Source organism: the organism of the source record quoted next, unplaced genomic scaffold, assembly GCF_019419815.1.
Source record: "Pyrus x bretschneideri cultivar Hongxiangsu unplaced genomic scaffold, Pyrus_bretschneideri_v1 Contig23, whole genome shotgun sequence".
In the NCBI taxonomy this organism is placed as follows: Eukaryota; Viridiplantae; Streptophyta; class Magnoliopsida; order Rosales; family Rosaceae; genus Pyrus; species Pyrus x bretschneideri.
The window spans coordinates 3710154-3733262 of NW_025999535.1; the positions used below are offsets into that span (position 1 = coordinate 3710154).

The window sequence follows — 23109 nt, forward strand, 5'->3', positions numbered from 1 at the left end:
GAATTTAAAATTTGAATTTTTATCACAAATGCTTTATGAAATTGACCTAACTCATCATTTTGGTCATTCAATTTGAAAATCAATCAATTTTGTTTTTGAGAGTGACCAAACACATCAGTTTGGTTCTTGCCGTTAAATTTTCTATTAGTTTGCTAATGTGACACGATGTGAAGCCCACAACACCACTCATATATTGCCACAATGTGAGCTCCACATTGTGTCATGTTAGTAAACTAACAGAAAGTGTAACAAAATTTAACATCAGAGACCAATTGATGTGTTTGGTCAATTTCAAACACGAAATTCATCGATTTTCAAATTGAGTTATCAAATAATTAGTTAGGTCAAATTCAAAGATCATTTATGATAAAAGCTCTTAAAATTTTTGCACCGTAATGTGTTGCAATGAGACATACGTGACACGTATAATGGTGTATTTTAAAATTTTCAAGTTATTATAAAGATCTTTATATAGTATTAAAAATTGAGCGGTTTTGATTATAAAATTTGCATAATACAAATGCTTTTTTAGCAAAGAGGTAGTTGGTGAGAGATTTTAAGTTCGATTTTCGTCAAAGGTGAATCTGAACCATATTATTACTAGCCTATTATGAGGCTTAGCCCACTTTTTCACTCTCTTAGTATAAATAATATCGTTTGTTAAAAAAAAAAATCACATTTCAATAACTAGATCGAGAAAAAGAAAAAGAAAGAACTTGAATTTGGGAAACAATGTCTTTAAAGGTAGTAATTTCAATTTTTTTTTTTTTTATCTTTTGCACCCTTTATGTTAATTTTGATTTCGATCATTAATGTTACTTTAATTGTTCAATTTAATAATAACGAAACCAAAAAATGTACATGAGGTGAGAAATGGTGTGTTGATGTTATTTTTTATAAATAAGTCGTTTCAAGAAATTGAGAAATCCTTTTTTATATTTTTCAATATTACGGAAAAGCAATATTGACATTGAAAAACCATATCCACACAATGAAAAAGTACACAAATAATTGCAGCATCTTTGAACGGATATTACTCAGCTGCAACCCTTCCCAAGGTTCAAAGTATGTAAGAGAGAGAGAGAGAGAGAGAGAGAGAGAGAGAGAGGGGGGATGAACAGTTGAAAAGTGAATAAACAAAGTCAAGTATGGCCAAATAGTGAATCGTGTCAGTGACTGTGACCGAGACAAAAAGTTAAAAACAGCCAAACTTCATAAATCGGCAGACCAAAACACTCTCTATATATAATCGCTCCCCACCTTCCTTCGGACCTCACACCTCTCTCTCTCTCTCTCTCTCTCTCTCTCACACTCACTGTTTCGCTGATCCTACTTTTGGTCATCATCCCCCAGCTGAAAGTCCAAACTTCCCCAGAATCAGGTACCCCATACTACTATTATCCACAAGAATATACTCGATCATTCTTATCTGGATCATAAAAAGATCACAGCTTTTTTCTCCATAAATGCTTTGTTTTTGTATGCACAATCTCCGCACTACGCGTGGCTTTTGCCCGTTGATTACTCCATTTTACAGGCTCTATTTTTCTGGGTCCTGATCAGAATTTTGTGCCATTGTGTTTTGATCCAATCCGAGATTTCAGTCTCATTTGTTCAAATTCCATTTTTTGGGTTTTTATTTTGTATTTTGTCAAGTTCTGATTTTTTGTGTTTTGTTTTGTGGTGGGTTAGTTGTCCGCAGAGTGAGGCTCAGTGGGGAGCAATGGCTAACAGGAATCTGGAGAAGTTGGCGTCCATTGACGCGCAGCTTCGGCTTCTGGTTCCGGCCAAAGTGAGCGAGGACGACAAGCTGGTGGAATACGATGCTCTGCTTTTGGATCGGTTTCTGGATATTCTCCAAGATTTACATGGAGAGGATCTCAGGGAAACGGTGAGTTTTGATGGCTGTAAAATTTGGTTTCGATCGGTTTGAGATGTTCAGTCTTGATTTTTATTGGTACCCATGATGCAAAAACACTTGAATTTGTGATTGGAATATGTTGCATTTTTATTCTACTGCTAAAAGTATGGAACTTTGTGTGTAATTTGAAACTCCTTATCAATTTTGTTTGAATCCTTTTGGTTTTGGTGGATTTGTGGATCCTTTAAGGAATGTACATCTCGTGTTTTCGATAGAAATCCAATTTATATGGAGATCCTAATGCTGTTCATGATATCTTAATCAATAGTTTCCTAGGCCTATCAATTTGAGATGTTTGATTTGGTTAATGCCTATGATCTTTAACGTTGTTGGTTTTTCGCAAACTGATTATGATAGTGTTACGAGTTGCACGATTAAGAACAACTTATGTGATTCATTGATTCGAGATGTTCATTTTTGCATAGGTTCAAGCATGTTATGAGCTTTCTGCTGAGTATGAAGGAAAGCATGACCCGAAAAAGCTATCAGAGCTTGGAAATGTATTGACAAGTTTGGACCCAGGGGATTCTATTGTTGTTGCAAAATCCTTCGCCCACATGCTTAGCTTGGCCAACTTGGCTGAGGAGGTCCAGATTGCTTACCGCAGACGAAACAAGCTGAAAAAGGGTGACTTTGCAGATGAAAATTCTGCAACGACGGAATCAGACATTGAAGAAACTCTCAAGAGGCTTGTAGGGGATCTAAAAAAGTCCCCCCAAGAGGTTTTCGATGCTCTCAAGAATCAGACTGTAGATCTGGTCCTCACTGCTCATCCTACACAATCAATTCGTAGATCCTTACTTCAGAAGCACGGAAGGTTTGGTTTTGATCTACTTCAGTCTGCATCCTTGATTCGTAGAACGTTAGAAATAAAAGATCCCCATGTAGGTTTATGGCTTAGAATCTTATGGCTCTTTCTCTCATTCATGCACACTCACATTTCTTCAGGATTCGGAATTGTTTAACCCAGTTGTACGCAAAAGACATTACTCCTGATGATAAGCAGGAGATTGATGAGGCACTTCAGAGAGAGGTAATCATTTTACTTATTCGTTTATGTACTGTCAATTCTTTGATTTAATTGACGTGAGCGTTGAAAAAGGGCGTTAAAAAGGACTTTTGTCCACATATGTATTGCTGAGAATATGTTTTGACTCCTGTTAAGGCATTTTCGTCAAATTTGAAATTCCCAGAGATTCAACGGTGGCAAGATTTTCCAAATGTTATCTTTACACGAGGCAATCCGGAAGGATATTCTAGGTCCTGTAGAATTTGAGTTTGAGCTTGAAATGATATCAGTTGTCAATTACTCTCATACATGTTGGTATTTCAACTTATGTAGATCCAAGCTGCATTTCGTACGGATGAGATCCGAAGAACAGCTCCCACTCCACAAGATGAGATGAGAGCGGGGATGAGCTATTTCCATGAAACAATTTGGAAGGGTGTTCCAAAATTTCTCCGTCGTGTGGATACAGCTTTGAAGAATATAGGGATTAATGAGCGTGTTCCCCATAACGCCCCACTTATTCAGTTTTCTTCCTGGATGGGTGGTGATCGTGATGGTACGTCTCTTCTTCATTAACATAAATTAAGCTATCTTGAATGTAAGATACATGTGCCAACTTGTGTGCTTGTGCGCATCATTCACTAATTTGAATTAACGTCTTCCTTCATGGGAGCAGGTAATCCAAGAGTAACTCCCGAGGTCACAAGGGACGTTTGCCTACTAGCTAGAATGATGGCTGCAAACTTGTACTATTCTCAGATAGAGGATCTTATGTTTGAGGTAGCTGAAAAAGCACCTTGAAATTGTGTTTAAGGAGTTTCGTTTACTCATTGAAGTGGTTGTTTCTTTTTGGTTTGAGTGAGGCGTTTGTTGCCTTCCATGTTAGTGCCTGTATTTGCTAATTTCTTTTCTTTTCTGGCAGTTGTCTATGTGGCGCTGCAACGATGAACTCCGTGTTTGTGCAGATGTACTTCACAGGTCCACGAGGAGAGATGCAAAGCACTACATAGGTAATCATAGTTCTATTGTGGTTCGCCCCTTGATATGGTTTTAAAATTACATCCTGTACTGCATTTTTTTAATGAGATGCAGAGGGAAACTGTATACGTGATGGATTTAAAGAAACTAGAATGATTAATACGTCACACGTCACGCTATAATATATATTTTTAATTAAGATAACATTTTCAATGGTAAATAGGTGCACAATGTACGGACCAAGTCTAATTTTACACTTCGTAAAGCCCGAGTAAAACTTTGGCTTATACTAATGTTTTGTGGCTCCATAACCATAACTTACTGCAGTAACGTAATGGCAACGAACCTTATATCTAGTTTTACTTACTTCCTTTGGAGCTGTGAACATTGTGATGCCTGTGATACTTATTGCCCTTCGTATCACAATTCAGAATTTTGGAAGCAAGTTCCTCCAAATGAACCCTACCGTGTGATTCTCGGTGATGTAAGGGATAAGCTTTATCATACACGTGAACGTTCTCGTCAGTTGTTAGCCAGTGGGCACTCTGACATTCCAGAGGAGGCAACACTGATCAGTGTTGAGCAGGTATACTACTATTCTTTATAAGTTGTATGATTGCAGATTCGTGGTCCATCATGTACAGTATCAAATTATATCTTGCCCCTTTATTCTTTTTCTGGTTAGTTGACTGTAGTCCTAATTGTAATTTAAATTATGTGTAGTTCTTGGAACCTCTCGAACTCTGTTACAGATCACTCTGCTCTTGTGGTGACCGGGCAATTGCTGATGGATCACTTCTTGATTTCTTAAGGCAAGTGTCCACCTTTGGACTTTCACTTGTGAAGCTCGATATTAGGCAAGAATCTGACAGGCATACTGATGTGATTGACGCCATCACCAAGCATCTGGAAATTGGTTCCTATCGTGAGTGGTCTGAAGAACGCCGTCAGGAGTGGCTCTTATCTGAACTATGTGGCAAGCGCCCACTGTTTGGCCCTGATCTTCCAAAAACGGAAGAAATTTCTGATGTTTTGGACACATTACATGTGATATCAGAACTTCCATGTGATAATTTTGGAGCATACATCATCTCGATGGCTACTGCTCCATCTGATGTGCTTGCAGTTGAGCTCCTGCAACGCGAATGCCATGTGAAGAAACCACTAAGAGTCGTTCCACTGTTTGAGAAGCTTGCAGATCTGGAGGCTGCTCCTGCTGCTTTGGCACGGCTTTTCTCAATTGATTGGTATAGAGAGCGGATCAACGGAAAGCAAGAAGTCATGATTGGGTACTCAGATTCTGGTAAAGATGCAGGGCGTTTCTCTGCAGCCTGGCAGTTATACAAGGCACAGGAGGAGCTTATAAACGTGGCTAAGAAATTTGGTGTGAAGCTAACCATGTTCCACGGTCGTGGTGGCACTGTAGGAAGGGGAGGTGGGCCCACCCATCTTGCTATATTGTCTCAACCGCCAGATACAATTCATGGTTCACTCCGTGTCACTGTCCAAGGTGAGGTTATTGAGCAGTCGTTTGGAGAGGAGCTCTTGTGTTTTAGAACATTGCAGCGTTTCACAGCTGCTACACTAGAGCACGGAATGCATACGCCAGTTTCACCAAAACCAGAATGGCGTGCACTGATGGACGAAATGGCAGTTGTAGCTACAGAGGACTACCGCTCCATTGTTTTCCAAGAGCCCCGATTTGTCGAGTACTTCCGTCTTGTAAGCATTTGATACTTTACACTAATCACATTAACCTTTAAATGCTCTGATTAATTACAATGTAATGACCATTGCGTACGTGTGATCCAGGCTACACCAGAGCTGGAGTATGGTCGGATGAACATTGGCAGTCGCCCCTCAAAGCGAAAACCTAGTGGTGGTATTGAATCACTTCGTGCAATCCCATGGATTTTCGCCTGGACACAAACAAGGTTCCATCTTCCTGTGTGGTTAGGCTTTGGAGCAGCCTTCAGGCATGTCATTAAGAAGGACATTAAGAATCTTCACATGCTGCAAGAGATGTACAACCAATGGCCTTTCTTCAGGGTCACCATTGATTTGGTTGAAATGGTGTTTGCCAAGGGAAACCCCGGAATAGCTGCGTTATATGATAAACTCCTTGTTTCTGAAGACCTATGGTCATTTGGAGAGCGATTAAGGTCCAACTATGAAGAAACCAAGAACTTTCTCTTGCAGGTAAAATATTCGACTTTGAGATAGCACTTGTTACATTTTGAGTACATCCTAAAATATACGAAGAAATTCATCAGTCTGATGTTCGCCTTTTCCCTTGGCAGATTGCTGGACACAAGGATCTTCTCGAAGGGGACCCGCACCTGAAGCAAAGGCTCCGCCTGCGTGATTCATACATCACAACCCTCAACGTCTGCCAAGCATATACACTGAAAAGGATCCGTGACCCAAACTTCCACGTGACACTACGGCCACACATCTCAAAGGAAATCAGCGAATCAAACAAACCGGCTAATGAACTTGTGAAGCTGAACCCGACAAGTGAGTACGCGCCTGGTCTGGAGGACACCCTCATCTTGACAATGAAGGGTATTGCTGCCGGCTTACAGAACACCGGTTAAATGCCTGTATCTGCTCTTTTCTTTATGTTTTTCTGCATTTGAGAGACGGGCTGTGTCCCGAAAAACTGAAGTTAAATTTACCAAAAGTGGACGATGACTTTTGATCGTCCACCTAAAGGCCAGATATTTGAGTGAACTTGGTTAAGTTCTGTGATCAGATTGCTGTGCAGAATAACTAGAGCCAGCATTGTCATTGTTGCCACAAATGAAATCAAACTCTCAGTGGAACTGTTTTGTTGTGCTTCAATACAAAATGGCATTTATGTGCTTCATGTTTCATGGATTGGTCTCTTGGCCATCAAATTATCCCAAAATGAAATTTTCTAGGATTGTTTTACACAAACGCAAGGAAGCAAAATATCGTTTGTATAAAAAAGTAAAAATTATTTACCAGACATATATATATAAGCGGAAAATAAAAGATAGAAATGTCACCATTCACAGTTTTTTTACAACTATCCTTTCAAAGCATGTTTTCAGAACGTTAATTTTCTTGCAGAGCGGATGCAATTGCTATGATTGGACATCCAATTGATGATACTTAGTTTGAGGATTGTACAGCTTTGGCTGCAGCTCGAAATCTTTCATGTTTGATTGTACGGGTTGGGTTGTGTAAAAGGATTCAAAAATCAAGAATAACGACGTGCGAGGGGTTTTTTTTCTTTTAAAAATATGACTAATTAGTGGTTCCGTCGTGATAATTTATTTTTTAAGGCTAAGAAGATTCACATAAGCATTGCAACTACCTTCTGGTCACCATCATGTGATTCACACGCGATAAAAAATCGAACTTAGGCATGCCGTGTAAAATACGAGTTTGGAATTCTTTCCCAACTACTAAAGCACCTCGTGATTGTTTCCAGAGGGTTAAAAGAATAAAAAGGTAATACTTTTGAATAATGTGTTATGCTAAAGTTAGGGAAATGGTTTGTTTTTGTCACCTTTGGGAAATAAAAATATGAACTTTAACATAAGTGGTGGACTGGTGGAGGATTTAATCACCAAACTATCTCTTAATCTTTACTTCCCAAGAAAGCAAAGAACCATTTTTCCTCGGCAGACCCATTCCACCCAGTAACCCAGAAAAGCTACAGCAGCAGAGTTCACCATGTCTCTGTCGACAAGGCTGCGACGCCCTCAGCCGTCCGATGATCCTTCATCATCATCGCCGTCGTCGTCATCTTACTCGAAAGTCGACAAGCAAGGGAAATCGGACGGCGGCGTCGACAAAGGGTTGGGGTGGTTCTTTCCGTTGGTGGCTCTGGGAATGCTGAGGTACATGAGCGCCACATCAAACATCATACACGACTGCGACGAGGTCTTCAATTATTGGGAACCTCTCCATTTCCTTCTCTACAAATCTGGCTTTCAAACTTGGGAATACAGGTACCCCTTTCAATTGTTTTCAAATTTTTCTTTTTCCTCTTTGAAAAATTGAAATTTTGTCTATTTTGTTGGTGTTTGTTTCTGGGTTTTGATTGTTTTTTGGTTATTTGAAGTTTATTTGTTCTTAACGATGTTGGTATTTGTTGTTTTTGGTTATAATTTGTAGTGAACTATTAATCTCTGCTTTAGTCCCTGGATTAATTTATTGGGAAATTTGGTTGTTGTCGAAAAGTTAATTGCTTCTTACTCAATGTACAAGATTGTGTAGACCATTGCAACTCATGAACAATTTGCAACCTTCGTATGAACCAAAATGATTTTGTTCGTTACAGTACTTGGTAAGCGAATCTCTAGCCTAATGGCTTTTGGTTCATTGAATTTGATTTTTACAAACTGACATTAGAAAGGATTCTATGGTGTAGAGATATGTGTCTTAGCTTAGTATTTTGTAGGTGGAGTTAGATGCTCGTCATTGTTAACATAGTATTTTTAGCTCGGTGATTGTGTCCTTTGTTGCGTGCTCTTAAATTACTGCCTGCTTCACAGCTGTTGTGAATTCGATAATGAGTGCTATCATTTTGTATGTTAGAAATCCTACCTATGGTTGTTGTTGTTATATGCTTGTTGCAGTTCACAGTTTGCACTTCGGTCATATTTGTACATTCTTTTCCATGAATTGGTGGGTCAGCCTGCTTCCTGGTTGTTTGCTGAGGAAAAAGTAAGATTTCTTATTGCCCTTGCCTTTTGAACTGTATCTTCTCATTGTTAGCCCAAGGCTATGTCTTGCCTTCAATTATATATAGTTGTACTGAACCAATTCTTTTTGCTTATAGGTGAGAGTATTCTATGCTGTTAGAATCTTTCTTGGTCTCCTTTCTGTTATCGCTGACACTGTCCTGGTAGTTGCTCTTTCAAGAAAGTATGGAAAACGCCTTGCTTCTTACACACTTGCAATGCTATGCTTAACCAGCGGTTGTTTTTTCGCTAGCACAAGTGGGTTGCCCTTTCATTTTTCTCCCTTGATTTCAAAATTCCATTTCAGGATTTCTAACATCTCTGTTTTTGTTTTGTGATTATTCATTTTGTTTTCAGTTTTCCAATTTTAGCTCTCTTAATTTTCTGGAGCTATTTATTCCATGAATGACAGTGTTGTTGACATTATTTTCCAGGTTTCTTGCCAAGCTCGTTCTCCATGTATGCCATGTCTCTTTCATCCGGTTTATTTCTGCTTGATAAATACGCCATGGCAGTTGCAGTTGCAGCCGTAGGTGTAATCCTTGGCTGGCCATTCTCAATCTTGGCTTTTTTGCCAGTCACATTCTACTCTCTAGCTAGAAGATTCAAACAAGCATTTCTTGCGGGGGCCGCCATATCTGTTGCTCTTCTTGTAAGTCATTATTGGTATTTTGTTTGTGAATGAACAAAGTATAGTGCCTGTACCTACATAATTGGCACAAATAGAGTTATAATTTCTCATTTTAAGTTATCGCTTTTTTGTTTTCTTTATCATGCTTATGCTTATACATTGGAGGTCTTTCAGGTATCCTCGGTTCTCGTTGATCATTACTACTACAGCAGATGGACATCATCCGTGTTAAATCTGTTGATCTATAATGTTGCAGGAGGCGGTGAGAGCCATTTGTATGGAACTGAGGGGCCGCTATATTATATAAGGAATGGATTTAACAATTTTAACTTTTGTTTTGTACTTGCATTGCTGTTCCTGGCAATGCTGCCAATTGCAAGGAAAAAGTATGCCCCCAACTTGCTGATTGTTGTCTCGCCAGTATATATTTGGTTGGCATTCATGTCTTTGCAGCCGCACAAAGAAGAAAGGTTTGAATAAATATTCCAATATCTGGGAAAAACTGTTGCACAACTTTCCTATAATTGGTTGAATTTGAGTATGTTCATGCTAGTTAAAATTGCTTATTTTTGACGAAATCTACCATTTCCCAAATTTGCACAATCTTGCATTTGCAGTAAACAATTCAAATGCTGTTTATAGCTCTGTGCTTGATGTTTCCACTTATACTTTCTCCTCTATATTATATAATAACAAAAAACCATTTTTGTTTCCCCTAATTCTCTGCAATTAAAATAACTCTTAAGTATTTCCATACATCTTTTGAGAAAAAAAAACAAAAAGTATTTCCATACATCTTACCATAATCATAGGCAGCACTCACCTTGTAGTCTGAGATCGGAATATTTAGTGCGTCACTTTGGTATTTTGGTGATGCCACAGAAAATCTAAAGATTGTTCAATGTTATCAAGTGCAGGTTAGATGTGATTGATAACTAGATATTTCCATTTATCATTGCAGGTTCCTTTATCCAATATATCCACTAATTTGTGTTGCTGCATCTGCTGTCATTGAGAGCTTTCCTGATGTTTTCCGATCTGATTATGATTCTCAAGGAAATTCTCCAACGGTTATGGTAAGCTTATCCTATTTTTCATAAAAAATATTGTTAAATAGTCTTTGCAAACCTCTCATGGTCACACTATTGTTATTTATACATGCAGACAGCAAAGATTCTGAGACCTGTGGTTCTTAGCCTCATATTATGTGCCTCCCATGCTCGTACGTTTTCAGTGATCAATGGTTATTCTGCCCCTATAGAGGTTTACAAGCTTTTAGAGCATCATGACGATGTAGGAACAGGTGAGACCAACATCTTGCTGTTATGTTCTGTTAACAGTTAATTTAGTACGGATTATTAATGTTTGGAATGTACAATAGAAGAAAACTAATGTTACAATTTCATACACTTCCATATCGGTTAGGCTCACCACCTAGATTACTTTCCCACATCGAACTTATTTTTCTTGTTGCCGTCTCAGATTGTGTAAGGAACTTTTTGGGTTCTGAAGTTGATGTTCTGTTATGCAATTTTTGGAAGTCATGTCATTCTGAAAATTCTGTTTTCCCTTCTGAATTTCAGGTTCTGTTCTCTGTGTTGGAAGTGAATGGCACCGATTCCCATCATCATTTTTTGTTCCTGATTATGTGGGAGAGGTCCGTTGGATTGATGATGGGTTCAGAGGACTTCTTCCCTTCCCATTCAATTCTACCTTGGGTGGAACCGCAGCAGCACCACCATATCTTAACAACAAAAACAAAGCATCTGACTTGCAATATGTAATTAATCACCATTCTCTAAACTAGTTTGTTTAAAACTAAAAGGCCCTGTATTTGTTATTCTTTTCAATGTATATTGTTTTCATTGTAAAATGACCAATCATTCTTGTTGCAGCTCCGGGATCTTGATCAATGTACATTCCTTGTCGAGCTGCAGCTTAGTCGGCCTTTCCCTTCTCGGGGAAGTGACCTATCAACTTGGGAGGTAAAAATCAGTCTGCTGTTACACTTTTCCCTAAATGAATCACCATGTGCTGAATTGGTATTCTTCTGAATTGCAGGTGATTGGAGCATTGCCTTACTTAGACAGGGAGCTCTCGCCTGCCAAGTACCGCTCCTTTTTCATCCCGTATCTCTGGCAGCATAAGAATATTTTTGGCATGTACAAGCTGCTTAGAAGGGTACCGAAATGAAAGGAAGAACATCGCCCTCTGATAGTTTTAGATTCTGAACTAGCGTGACATCTCTGAAGTGCTAACCCGCCCTCTCGTTGTAAGGAAAACAAAAGTAAAGGAAGATCAACACTCCCCACCGAAAAAACACCCCCACCTCCACCTCCTCTCTTTTTTGATGTAGTTTTAACTGTTTTGGTAGGTGCGACTTCCTCGAAGTTCTTACTGATAAATGAGTAGTTGAGTTCAATAGTGTCTTGCATTGCGTGTATTTCTAACAGTTTGATGTTCCCAAGTTCGTCTCAGAAACTTTTATCTTGTGTTAGATTGAGAAATACCTGATGAAAATTTGAGAAATTTTGAGCCTCTTCTGTCTTTTGTCTTTGCTCTTGAAATTGAGATTTTGGTGCCTGTAACTGGACTGGATTGGGTATCTCATATAATTCAAGGTGTATGTGTGAGAGTCGAGGTGAACGATTTTTTATTTTAAGAGGATTCGAAAGGATTAGACATGAATGAAATTTATCCCTTCAGGCGCTTTAATTTTGAGAGATTGAAGGGGATAAGTATTTTAGACGAACTATAATTTATTCGTTCAACGTGCCTTGAAATTGAGTGTAGTGTGTTGTTCAATTCATTTCAATTCTAAGCACTGAACGACTCTAATCAAGAACGAAAAGAAAATTCCATTGATAATTGATGGAAGTTTCAACTTTGAAACTTCAAATATGTGAATGTATGAAGTTTCTTCATCATCTTTTTGAAGAGGTCAACTTCAAACTTAGAAACGTTTTACTTAAGGGTAAACAATTCCTTTGCCTACTTCGTATAGCGGTCTGTTGGTATTTTCCTTCACTTGTAAGTGAGAGGTCTTAGGTTCGAATTTCGTGGATGGCAAATTCGATATCAAATTAGATTATTCATTATGTAGCATAACTAAACTTCCACTCCCTTTAGTATAAAATGTATTGTTGTACTAAAAAAAAAAAAACAATTCTTTTCTAAAAAAAATAATAATAATTTAAACAATTAATAACTTTTTTTCTCACTTTTTGATTTTTCTCCTTGAGACTTGCTTGGTAAACCAAAGAAAAATCAGAGAAAAAACCAAATTTAAAATCCCTAATGGAAGAAAATCTATGAAATTAATTGCTATAAATTGAGAATCCAGGAAACAACCCAAGACACCAAATTAGGGAAACCACTTTTCATTTAACCTAACAAAATGCCTGAAACGAAGGCTCTTTTGCCTGCCATCGCCACTCTTGCTGCTTCAGCAATGCTTGTTCAAAGTATTGCCAACGACTTCATCCCTAACAAACTTTGGAACTACTTCTATTCGGGCCTCCATAACATTTCGCGACATTTCTCTTCTCAACTCACCATTGTCATCGACGAATTTCAAGGACTATTTCCGAATGAAATTTTTGAGGCCGCTCATGCCTATTTGGGCGCTATAGTGACCCCATCTGTTCGAAGAATCAAAGCGAGCAAGGATGCCAAGGAGAAGAAACTAGCAGTGTCAGTGGACAGAGGTGAAGAGTTAGCTGATGTATACGAAAATGTTCAAGTGAAATGGAAGTTGATTTATGTACAGGTTAAATCACCATTTGCTAGACATCGGGGTGATCTTAATGCATCGTTAAGACAAGAAGCAAGATTCTATGAGCTAACGTTTCATAAGAAACACAAAGAGAACGTGTTGAACTCTTACTTGCCCTACATTCTTGAGAGATCAAAGGAAATTAAAAGAGAACACAAGGAGGTAAAGTTCCACACAGTTGAACGGCGGAGATGGTTCCCGGATGCTGTCAAGCTTGACCATCCAATGACCTTCAAGCTCCTAGCAATGGATACAGAACTTAAGAAAGCTGTGTTGGATGATCTAAACAACTTTATAAATGGAAAGGAGTTTTATAGAAGGGTTGGCAAAGCTTGGAAGCGTGGATACTTGTTATATGGCCCTCCCGGCACAGGCAAGTCAAGCTTGATTGCAGCCATGGCTAATCACCTTAACTATGACATCTACGAGTTGGACCTAACAAACGTTAATTCCAATTCCGACTTGAGTAAGCTGTTGTTTTCCATGCCTAACCAATCTATAATCGTCTTTGAGGACGTTGACTGCACAATCAAGCTGAAAAATGGGGAACCGAGGGATGAATCACGGAGGAACAACAATAAAACTCAGGTCAGTTTACACTTTTACATTTAGAGCATGCATGACTAGCATTGATTAAACCGTTGGTCACTCAAGTTCTAGATGAATAGAATGACAGAATTATATCGCTTTAAGCAACTAATACTTACAGATATATGTGTTATCTTACTATTTCATCGACAGGTGACACTCTCTGGGCTCCTCAACTTCCTTGATGGTTTTCCGTCATGCTGTGGTGAAGAACGCATAATTATCTTCACAACGAATCACAAAGATAGGCTACATCCTGCTCTACTGCGACCAGGCCGCATGGACATGCATATCCACATGTCATATTGCACCACTTCGGCGTTTAAACAGCTGGCATTCAATTACCATGGTCTTTGTCATCACAATCTCTTCACACAGATTGAAGGGCTCATACGGGAGGTTGAAGTCACGCCAGCAGAAGTTGCAGGACAGCTAATGAAGAGCAAGAATGCTCACATTGCGCTCCAATGCCTCTTTGATTTCCTTCTCGAGAAGAAAATTCAACATAAAGGAGAAGAGGAAAGTTGATGTCATGGTTGAAAGGCAACAAAGAAAAAGGGATGTATAGATATCTCATATCGTTTGACATGTAATACGCATAAACTTTGCAGTTTGCACCTGTTGATGTGTACTAAAGAAATACCCGAGCTTCCATTTGTGTGATTTTCTAATATATCTTTTTCTAACCTTTCAAAACGATTATATACTAATATTTGAATTATGCAATTACTTTTAGTTCCAAAATTAACTCATCGCACCACCAAATTCTGTGTACTTTTCAGAATGGGCTCCATAAAGAGCAAAAGAAACATAATGGAGGAAAAGGTTCTTACCTTTTCAATCAGGATGCAAGAAGCATTAATCTTTTGACATCAGATCCCAGAAAACGAAGTTTCATATCTAAATTCTCATAACCACGGTCAATATGAGCAACACCGCTGATCTCTGTAGTGCCTTCTGCGGCCAACCCAGCTAATACCAGTGACATCCCACCCCTAATGTCATTTGCAACAAGCGAGGAACCATTCAAGACACTGACATGATAACAGACATGAGTCAGCACAATCATGCTATTTTCCAATTGGGAAAAAGGAAACATTAGAATACGAAAAAGGAAAATCTGCTTGCCTTCCATTGTCTTTCCCATAAACCAGAGCAGTGCTCGCACAGACCTGAATCTTTGCTCCAAGCTTTACCAGTTCGCTTACTGGTAGAAAGCAGGGAACATGTATAAGAATATCTCAATGCAATTAGTACTATTTGGCAATATTATCGGCTTCCCAAATAGGGAAACTAAAAGACGACAAGAATACATATATAATATGCATACCAGCACACACATTATCTTCCACATACCATGACTCATGCGTTTGTCAAAAACAGATTCCTCTACAGAACTTAAACCATTGCACGTGGTCAGAAAAGCCATTATTTGTGGTTGGAGGTCTGTGGGAAACCCAGGATATGGGCCTGTCTTAACCACAACGCTTCGCAAATTTGCACCCCCATGTCCGGACACTGCTGAAACCTGAAGTATTTATCAACTATAAATTACCACAAGATGCAACCAAAATGGGAACAGAAGAATTTAAAGACGATTTACATACTTCCAAGGTATCATGAGAACATTTCTTGATTTTGCAACCAACGGCCGATAGTTTGTGTATCAAAGAGGACATTTGGCAAGGTATGACAGGTGATATCGAGATGCATGAGCGAGTAATAGCTGCAGCAAGCATAAATGTACCTGCTTCAATACGATCAGGTGCAACAACGCATTCACAACCATGCAACTGGGATTTTCCCTTGATAACAAGCTTGTTGCTGCCTGCTCCATCCACACAGGCCCCACAGTTGGTAAGAAACCTAGCAAGATCAACCACCTCTGGTTCCTACGGTGAGTTGTTGGGAAAGTAAGTTACTTCACTATGTTAACATAATCCAATTAGACAGCAAATGATAACTGTTAACACACTTCTATTGTTATCAAAATCAGAATCTAAAATGTTCAGTGAGAGTCATCTTATCGTACTCTGGCAACATTGGACAGTACAGTTTTTCCATCAGCCATACATGCAGCCATCATAAGAGTTTCCGTTGCCCCCACACTCGGGTAATCAAGTTGGAAACTTCCTCCAACTAATCCTCTTCCATTTGCGGCGTATGCCTGAACTTTCCCATCCCTGCATATTGCAAAAATTATACTGGATTAACTCATCCCATCGTTCATAACCATGAAAATAACAACAACAAAAAACCTTTAGTAAACAACTGTGAGCACCACAGGCAAAATTGGTGGAGACCTGTGATTCAATCGGAAAATGCGTAGGGTAAAATATGTACTTCATGATGGTTAACACTAGAGAACACATATACATATGCATCAATAATAAAATCCTTGGATGTCCTATAGAGAGTGTTTTATCATCACACTACATTCTCTGCCTTTTGATGATTAATAAAGTACATATGCTGTGCTTCAGTGGGCAAGAGCACCTTTTGCTTCGTTCGTTACTTGGCACGCTAGAGTTCGTGAAAGAAATTGTGCATCTGGCGTTACGCTTAATAGCGACTCACCACCTATAATATCACAATTCAGGCAGATAAATTTATCATAAAGTGACTATAGAACCTCTTCTACACTGCAAAGACAAACTGTGCTTACTCTCATTCAAGTCTGATAAAAAAATTTAGCAACCATTCTATGAACACATAAATCAAACAATTATGCGCTTCCGATGTAAACTTAAAGAAAAATGTAGGAAAATTTACCTCAATTCAACAACAGCGCCAAGAGATTGAAGACCCCGAATGTATAGGTCCACTGGTCGAGCCCCAATATTGCAGCCACCGGGTAATGCAACCACCGCCTCCCCGAATCGGGCAACCAACGGCCCAATGACGAAAAACCCACCTCTGATCTTTTGAATTTCATCCGCATTAGGCTCAACTGAGCCAACCCCATCGGTGTTAACCAACATTTCGTTGTCTAAGACTTCAACTTTAGCTCCAAGAGACACTAAAACCGAAGCCATTGTGCGAGTATCGAACAAATCGGGCACGTTTTGAATCCTTGAAGTGCCTGAGCAGCAAAGGGTCGCCGCCAGAATCGGCAAAGCTGAGTTCTTGGAGCCGCTTATGGGTACATGGCCGGAGAGCTGGGAAGGGCCGGTGAGTATGAGCTTCGGGTAAGGGGTTTGGATTTGGGTTCGGGTATCGATTTCGGGTGCCGAAATCAGTGGTTTTAGAAGAGAATGGGGTAACGGTTTTGTGGGTTTTGGACTTGGTGAAAGGTTCAAGGTAGAGAAGGAAGCCATTTGTGAGATGTGAAGAGTTGCCGCCAAGTTCTTCATTGGCTACTTTACCTAGTTGACATCCTCTTTTGTTTTCAAACTTTTTGTATTTTTTTTTAATTTCTTTTTTATACCTTCTAACTTTTTCTTTGTTTCAAGATTTTGTGACTGTTATTTTCTCTATAAAAAATTAGAGATAAAACTCGTCATCCGAACTTAAAATTTTTTATTTACATATAGATGAAAATACCCTAAACTACTGGTTCATACAATATGTTTTACTTTTTAGTGTTGCGTCTAAAGCTTTTCAAAGAAAATTTTGCAAGCATTGATCAATACATACGTTGTATTTTGAGATCCAATTGATCGTCGTAGCTAATAGCTTCATGTAAAATACTCAAATCTTCTTATTCGCTTGAAGTTTGAACAATGTATTCATTTTTATTCTCTATTTATCAAATATTTGAAGTTTGAAAAATGGTTTGTCAGATTTCAGATAAGAAATTCACTGCAAATAGCATACAATTTTAACATTTTTACTCTCTACTTATCATTTGTCATATTTCAGTTTTTCTTTTGTTGGTCGAAGTTTGTCATATTGTAGTTGAAAGGGAAAAAATTGCGGAAAATAACAAGTAATTTGACTCCCTCCGCATGCTTTAAAATAGAAAGTCCAACAATTACCACACAATACTAACCAACCCTAATTTCTTTCACTTATAAAAGGACTCTTTGGTTGCCTTCAAGAAACTTAACATGAGGGGGAACGCGGAACACCATATATAATAAGGAAGAAATTCATAACGCCGTCAAGGGGAAATAAAATGGCCAAGGCTTTGGGTATCGCAGCACTCTTCGTCATCTTGTCCTGCTTCTACTCTCTCGCGTACGCCACCAGGGGTGCCGCCACCAGAACTCTCTTCGTGGAGGGCAAGGTGTACTGCGACCCATGTCGTGTCCAATTCGAGACTAGACTCAGCACACCCATTGACGGTAAGTAGTCTAACAAGTTGTTACATATGCACGGAGCTCGTAAATCAATTGGTTTCAAGAGTATTCATGTCTGCATTCGAAGTCCCGATTTTGATTCTCCGTCTCCCTAATATCCGTTCATATCAAAATTGTTGCATACATATTCTGTTTTATCTATTCATTTCTTCTTATTGGTATCTAAGATCTCCCATGTGTGACAAATGATCAAATGTTCTTTGGTTGACGAAAAACGAAAGGAAGATGGTTTTATGTGAAGGTTATTTGTTCCCTAATCTCAAAGTGATTTTGTCCCTCATACTTGAAAATGCTAGGCGTCTCTTTTTCTTTATACAAACTATATTCGGGGGTACGGAATTGGACCTTAGAACCGAAGGGGCATAGTAAATATTATAATCATTTGAGTTGCAAGTCATTTCATTAACGTAATACCAGACTATCATCTTACCGTGCAAAGATCAATGCACGTGTTAAAACTAAAAATAATTGCATGCATGCATGCAGGTGCTACGGTAGCCTTGGAGTGCAGAAGCCGTGAAAATGGTACCATCGTATACGTAGTCGAAGGAAAGACCGATAAGAATGGCATCTACAGTCTGGCCACCCACAAGGAATTTGAGGAGCAAATCTGTGAGGTGAGGACCGTGCGCAGCCCTACCGATGAGTGCGCTGACCACTTCGACATCGAGAGGGCTAGGATTTTGCTCACGCACAACAATGGTGTGAACGCCTTGGCTCGCTACGCCAACCCCCTTGGGTTCATGAAGAAGGAGAGTACTTCTGAGTGCGAGGCAGTTCTTAAGGAATTGTTCCCCGAGGAGACTCAAGATCAATAAGTACATTATCATGATATCATATGTATAACTAAACTCTCCCTCCTCATTACCTAATGTGAAATGCTTAATTATATAATATATAGAGGAAGAAATTATAATTCTCCCAATATCTAACTTCTCCTTCATATATATGCTATGTGTGGTAACTCTTAACTTTAATTTAAATGTTAATTACTAATTTAAAAAAGAATTAGAAACCAAAATAAAAATACGAAAATACGAATAGCCACCACACTGCACCCCACAGTGAGTTGAGGTGATCGTGTTTGGTGGAGTGGGGTGGCTGATGGTATTATGTTTTTATAATTCCTTTTAAAATTAAAGTTAAGTAGAGTTAAAAAAAAAAAATTAACGTCGGAGTGGGCATTGAAAATTCAATCATACATGACCAACAAACAATGAGTTTAATTTTGATATTGGTGGACTAGTTTTATTTGTTTGTTTTTTTTTTTTTTTTATTGATAGCAACGATAGGAGATTTCCATAAATTAAAAACTGGTACCATTTACAAACAAAGGCCGGCAGGAACAGCCAGGTCAATTTACATTCAGACGCAATTCATGCTAAAATCAGGCGGCTCCTCAAACCAGAAGCAGGAAGCCGCATCCATACGAAGAGCAAAGCGGGCTAGGCGATGAGCAATGATAAGTGCATTATTTGTTATTATTTCATATCATTTATCCCTATGTTTTGTTAACGAATTGGTCTTAAAAGAACTTTATTACTTTCCTTTTCTCAGTTTCAACCAATATGTGCACTCAGGACGTTTTGGTGATAATTTGACTTTCCGAAAGAATTTTGATGTAAGGCCAATCGGAGAAGGAAGCTAAGAGGTTGAAGACCATTTTTTCCGAATTTCATAATTTTCCATGAAGCCAAACGTTCTAGTTTTGTAAGTTAATCCCGCAGAAGTTGCAATCCCATCAAAACTGCGCAGTTGAGGGAGAATGACAATTTGAAGGCTTTCTCGATTTTTCTAGTGGTGTGCAACATATGCTTGGAAGGATAAGAGATAACGCTACATTTCCATATTTTTACAGAATTTTGCAGAAGATAAATCGACCCCAAATTTGACGTGAAAGTCAGATGACGTGTTTTCCAAGCCAAGAAGGATTCTTTGAAAGTTTGTTTATTAATTATTTAGGAATTTGTTTTGATTTAGGAGAGTTTCTACCTGACTTTTTAGGGTTTTCCTAGACTACATATAATACCCTAGGCTCTCTTAAGACTACCTTATACACAAAATTCGTCCAAAGGGAAGGAGGGAAGCTTAGCGTACGTTTTACCATACTTTTCTGGGTTTTTATCTTCTTCCATGACTTCTTCCGTGATATTTATTATGACTATGTGTAACTAAACTACTTTTCCAAGGTTTATGATGAAACCATGACATGATTATTTCCGAAGTATTTTGTTGATTATTATTCGATTACATGCCATGTTTAATTCTTAATATTTGTATTTAATTTATTCTATTTTCGAATGTTCTTGTGACTGGCCATCATTGTGAACTTGTTTCTAGATAATTAGATAAATCTAAGAGGATGACCAATCAATTAGATTTATTGGAACTAATATTAAGAAGAGTAGAAAAACTAGTGAGGATGACCAATATCAAATTATTCCTACTTGGTTGACGTGATTCTCAATGCTTAATGGGTTTTCATGTGTTTAATTGTATGCCTAACCAATAGGATATAGTTGTCACGTATAGACACACGAGTTGATGCCTAACCACGGATTAATTCATATCTTAGAAAGAACAGCCTTAAATATTGGCATGGTAATTGGATAGTGATTGGCTTGAAGAAAAGGGAATAGGATTGTTACTTGTGGATTCATGACCATAAGCTTTCATCATATTAATTTGTTTAAACCTTCATTCATTGTGTGTTTTCATTATTCATCTTTCTGGTTTGAGTATAAGTTGGAGTTTAAATTATTTCTCGTAATCAATTAAGCAATCATTTGTTTCCTAATTAAGTTAAGTTTCGGATAATCAGTTGGTTGAATTGGTATTAAAAGCAATCCCCATGGGATCGACCTCGTATTTGCATATATTCCTACAATTGATTCATGCACTTGCGAGTTTAATTTGGTTTAAATTAATCTATTATTTAGATTAGTTTAAATATACATCAAGCAATATCATTGCCTTGACGACGTGTATGGGTAACCGAAGCTCCAGTGATCCTGAGAAGAGCAACCTTAGAGGCTTCAACAATATGCTCCACTGTAGACATATTCATAGAACTCTCGAGCAACACTTTCACGATCTGGAAAGAATATTGGATGCTTTTATATTTTTGTTTTTGATTTTTAGTTTTTATAATGTATTATTCAATATTTGTGTGTACAAGCTTGCATGATACTTAAACTCAAACATCAAAGGAGAAAGATCAAATTTGTTTCTTTTCCTCGCTTATTGGTATGCAAGAAAGATCGAACTTGTGGATGCCATTAACTGCACACTCACTTATTGGTGATCAGAAAGAGGTAGAAAGTTAGAAACCATACTCAAAGATACACAAAATTAAGGCAATCCTACTTCAAGTTTTGCAGCGTATAAGATTGTCATAATCTATTAGATATAGAGTACTTTCTGCACACTTCTTTTTCTTCTGTACATTCTTATTTGTTATCGGTTATTGAACGGAATAAATCAAGAAAAATTTAGGAACAAAAGTAAATAAGAATGTAGCACGCTCCTATTAGTCATGCTTTGATTTGAAAACAGCTGAAAAATAGAGGAGCACTACTAGAGCGGCTCGCTTTTCATTTTGTAGGAGTAGGTGCTTGTTCTTTGTTGAGTTTGGGTTGGGGGAAGAGGGCATTTCCATCGCAAAAGATTTAACCCGGCCAGAGGTTGCTTGCACAAAAAGAAAAGTAATAGAATAGGAAAATGCACATTTCGATGATCATTTAATACTTTTGAGTCATATTTAGCTTAGAGAACTTAACAATTTAACTCTTTGATCATTTTTAATGTAATAATGCTCATATTGTATAATCGCTCACCAAAATCATATGCTCAAACATTCTTTCCATTGGTTTGTTGGTGAACCCATTTTTCAATTGGTAACACGACCATTTTATATGCAAGAACCGCTCGAAAATAGCTAAAAACGAGCCAAGGCTATAAACTGTAAATAATAATTCACTTTAAAAAACCTAATTAAAATAATTAAATAATAAAATCACCAGAGTATCAAAACTTCCTATAATTTGTTTTTGGATCCTTTTTTGACATCTTGAACTTTGAATCAAGTGAATCAAGTACAAAAGTTTACTAGCGGTGCATTGTTATATAGGTTATCACTTTTTTGTTCAACCCTACTACTACGGCTAAAGGTTCAAACCTTCTTCTTTAACGCAGATTAGTACAAAATATCTCATGTATTAAAAAAAAAGGAGTTTTAACAAAATACTCCTGAACACTTATGATATTATTTGCTTTTAACAAAAAATCACATTTTTACCTTATCTGGATACTATTCACTTCACATTTGTTTGTCATTTTTCATTAAAACTAAAGTTTTTTTTTAACTTTTCATAAGTTTTCCTTAAAAAAAAAAAAAAAAAAAAAAAAAACTAATGAAAAAGACTTCAAAACTTGCATTTTAACCAAAAAGCATCATATAATTTTATTTAATGATAAGGACAAAAAAAAGAAAATAATAAAAACAAAAAATAACCTTACGAAAGCGCGTGCATTGTAAATTCTGTAAACTTATCATATATTGTCACATCCCGGCCCGGGTGGGACCACTTCCCGGGCCCGCTTCCACTACCGTAGCACGATATTGTCCGCTTTGGGCTTACCATTCCTTCACGGTTTTGTTTTTGGGAACTCACGAGCAACTTCCCAGAGGGTCACCCATCCTGGGAGTGCTCTAGCCCTCTTCTCGCTTAACTTCGGAGTTCCTACGGAACCCGAAGCCAGTGAGCTCCCAAAAGGCCTCGTGCTAGGTAGAGATGGAATATACATATAAGGATCAGTCCCCTGGGCGATGTGGGATGTCACATATATATTGCAGCAGCCCACACCTTTTTATTATTATTTTCTTTAGTAGCTTCAAACCCTAGCCTCATAGCGTCACGTGCCTCCTTCCTCTTTCTTTATTTCATGTTTAGGAGCTTTAATAATGATAGTTAGTACTTTCATTGGTCCCCTCATGTTCCTGCTCTCGCTATTTTCAACGAAAATGTAATATATTATCTCTCATAATAATCTTAACTGATAATTTCCTATTTGAACTTTTTGTGAGAATAGAATAGGCTCTCATCTTTCCTAACATTAGAGAAAGACTTGCTCTCTTCAAACTTAAATAACTAATTGCTTTGGATGACACTTCCTAAAGAGATTAGAC

The 23109-nt window shown here is 38.0% G+C and overlaps 5 protein-coding genes across 6 annotated transcripts; 4 read left to right on the forward strand and 1 right to left on the reverse strand.

The window, feature by feature from the left end:
• Positions 1 to 1218: 1218 nt before the first annotated feature.
• LOC103926889 (phosphoenolpyruvate carboxylase, housekeeping isozyme) lies at positions 1219 to 6784 on the forward strand. Of its 2 annotated transcripts, XM_009335770.3 has the most exons (11): positions 1219 to 1381; positions 1693 to 1891; positions 2347 to 2738; positions 2870 to 2954; positions 3264 to 3486; positions 3607 to 3710; positions 3853 to 3940; positions 4340 to 4494; positions 4632 to 5630; positions 5721 to 6107; positions 6209 to 6784. In XM_009335770.3, exons 2-11 carry the CDS (start codon positions 1724 to 1726, stop codon positions 6503 to 6505), a joined length of 2898 nt encoding a protein of 965 aa, XP_009334045.2. In that variant the 5' UTR covers positions 1219 to 1381; positions 1693 to 1723; the 3' UTR covers positions 6506 to 6784.
• An 806-nt stretch (positions 6785 to 7590) lies between these two features.
• Positions 7591 to 11795, forward strand: LOC103926890 (dol-P-Man:Man(6)GlcNAc(2)-PP-Dol alpha-1,2-mannosyltransferase). Its single transcript, XM_009335771.3, has 10 exons — positions 7591 to 7891; positions 8522 to 8609; positions 8725 to 8884; positions 9061 to 9278; positions 9432 to 9727; positions 10219 to 10333; positions 10422 to 10560; positions 10841 to 11037; positions 11153 to 11242; positions 11319 to 11795. Exons 1-10 carry the CDS (start codon positions 7614 to 7616, stop codon positions 11448 to 11450), a joined length of 1713 nt encoding a protein of 570 aa, XP_009334046.2. The 5' UTR covers positions 7591 to 7613; the 3' UTR covers positions 11451 to 11795.
• A 684-nt stretch (positions 11796 to 12479) lies between these two features.
• On the forward strand, positions 12480 to 14472 carry LOC103926912 (AAA-ATPase At3g50940-like). Its single transcript, XM_018642491.2, has 2 exons — positions 12480 to 13620; positions 13774 to 14472. Exons 1-2 carry the CDS (start codon positions 12655 to 12657, stop codon positions 14146 to 14148), a joined length of 1341 nt encoding a protein of 446 aa, XP_018498007.2. The 5' UTR covers positions 12480 to 12654; the 3' UTR covers positions 14149 to 14472.
• On the reverse strand, positions 13590 to 17234 carry LOC103934293 (UDP-N-acetylglucosamine 1-carboxyvinyltransferase 2-like). The gene is made up of 7 exons (XM_018642489.2): positions 16393 to 17234; positions 15653 to 15803; positions 15228 to 15512; positions 14977 to 15148; positions 14749 to 14827; positions 14454 to 14654; positions 13590 to 14103 (listed from the first exon to the last, which is right to left on the reverse strand). Exons 1-6 carry the CDS (start codon positions 16971 to 16973, stop codon positions 14462 to 14464), a joined length of 1461 nt encoding a protein of 486 aa, XP_018498005.2. The 5' UTR covers positions 16974 to 17234; the 3' UTR covers positions 13590 to 14103; positions 14454 to 14461.
• Positions 17235 to 17679: 445 nt separating this feature from the next.
• On the forward strand, positions 17680 to 18846 carry LOC103934269 (olee1-like protein). The gene is made up of 2 exons (XM_009335774.3): positions 17680 to 17906; positions 18408 to 18846. Exons 1-2 carry the CDS (start codon positions 17738 to 17740, stop codon positions 18737 to 18739), a joined length of 501 nt encoding a protein of 166 aa, XP_009334049.1. The 5' UTR covers positions 17680 to 17737; the 3' UTR covers positions 18740 to 18846.
• Positions 18847 to 23109: the final 4263 nt, after the last annotated feature.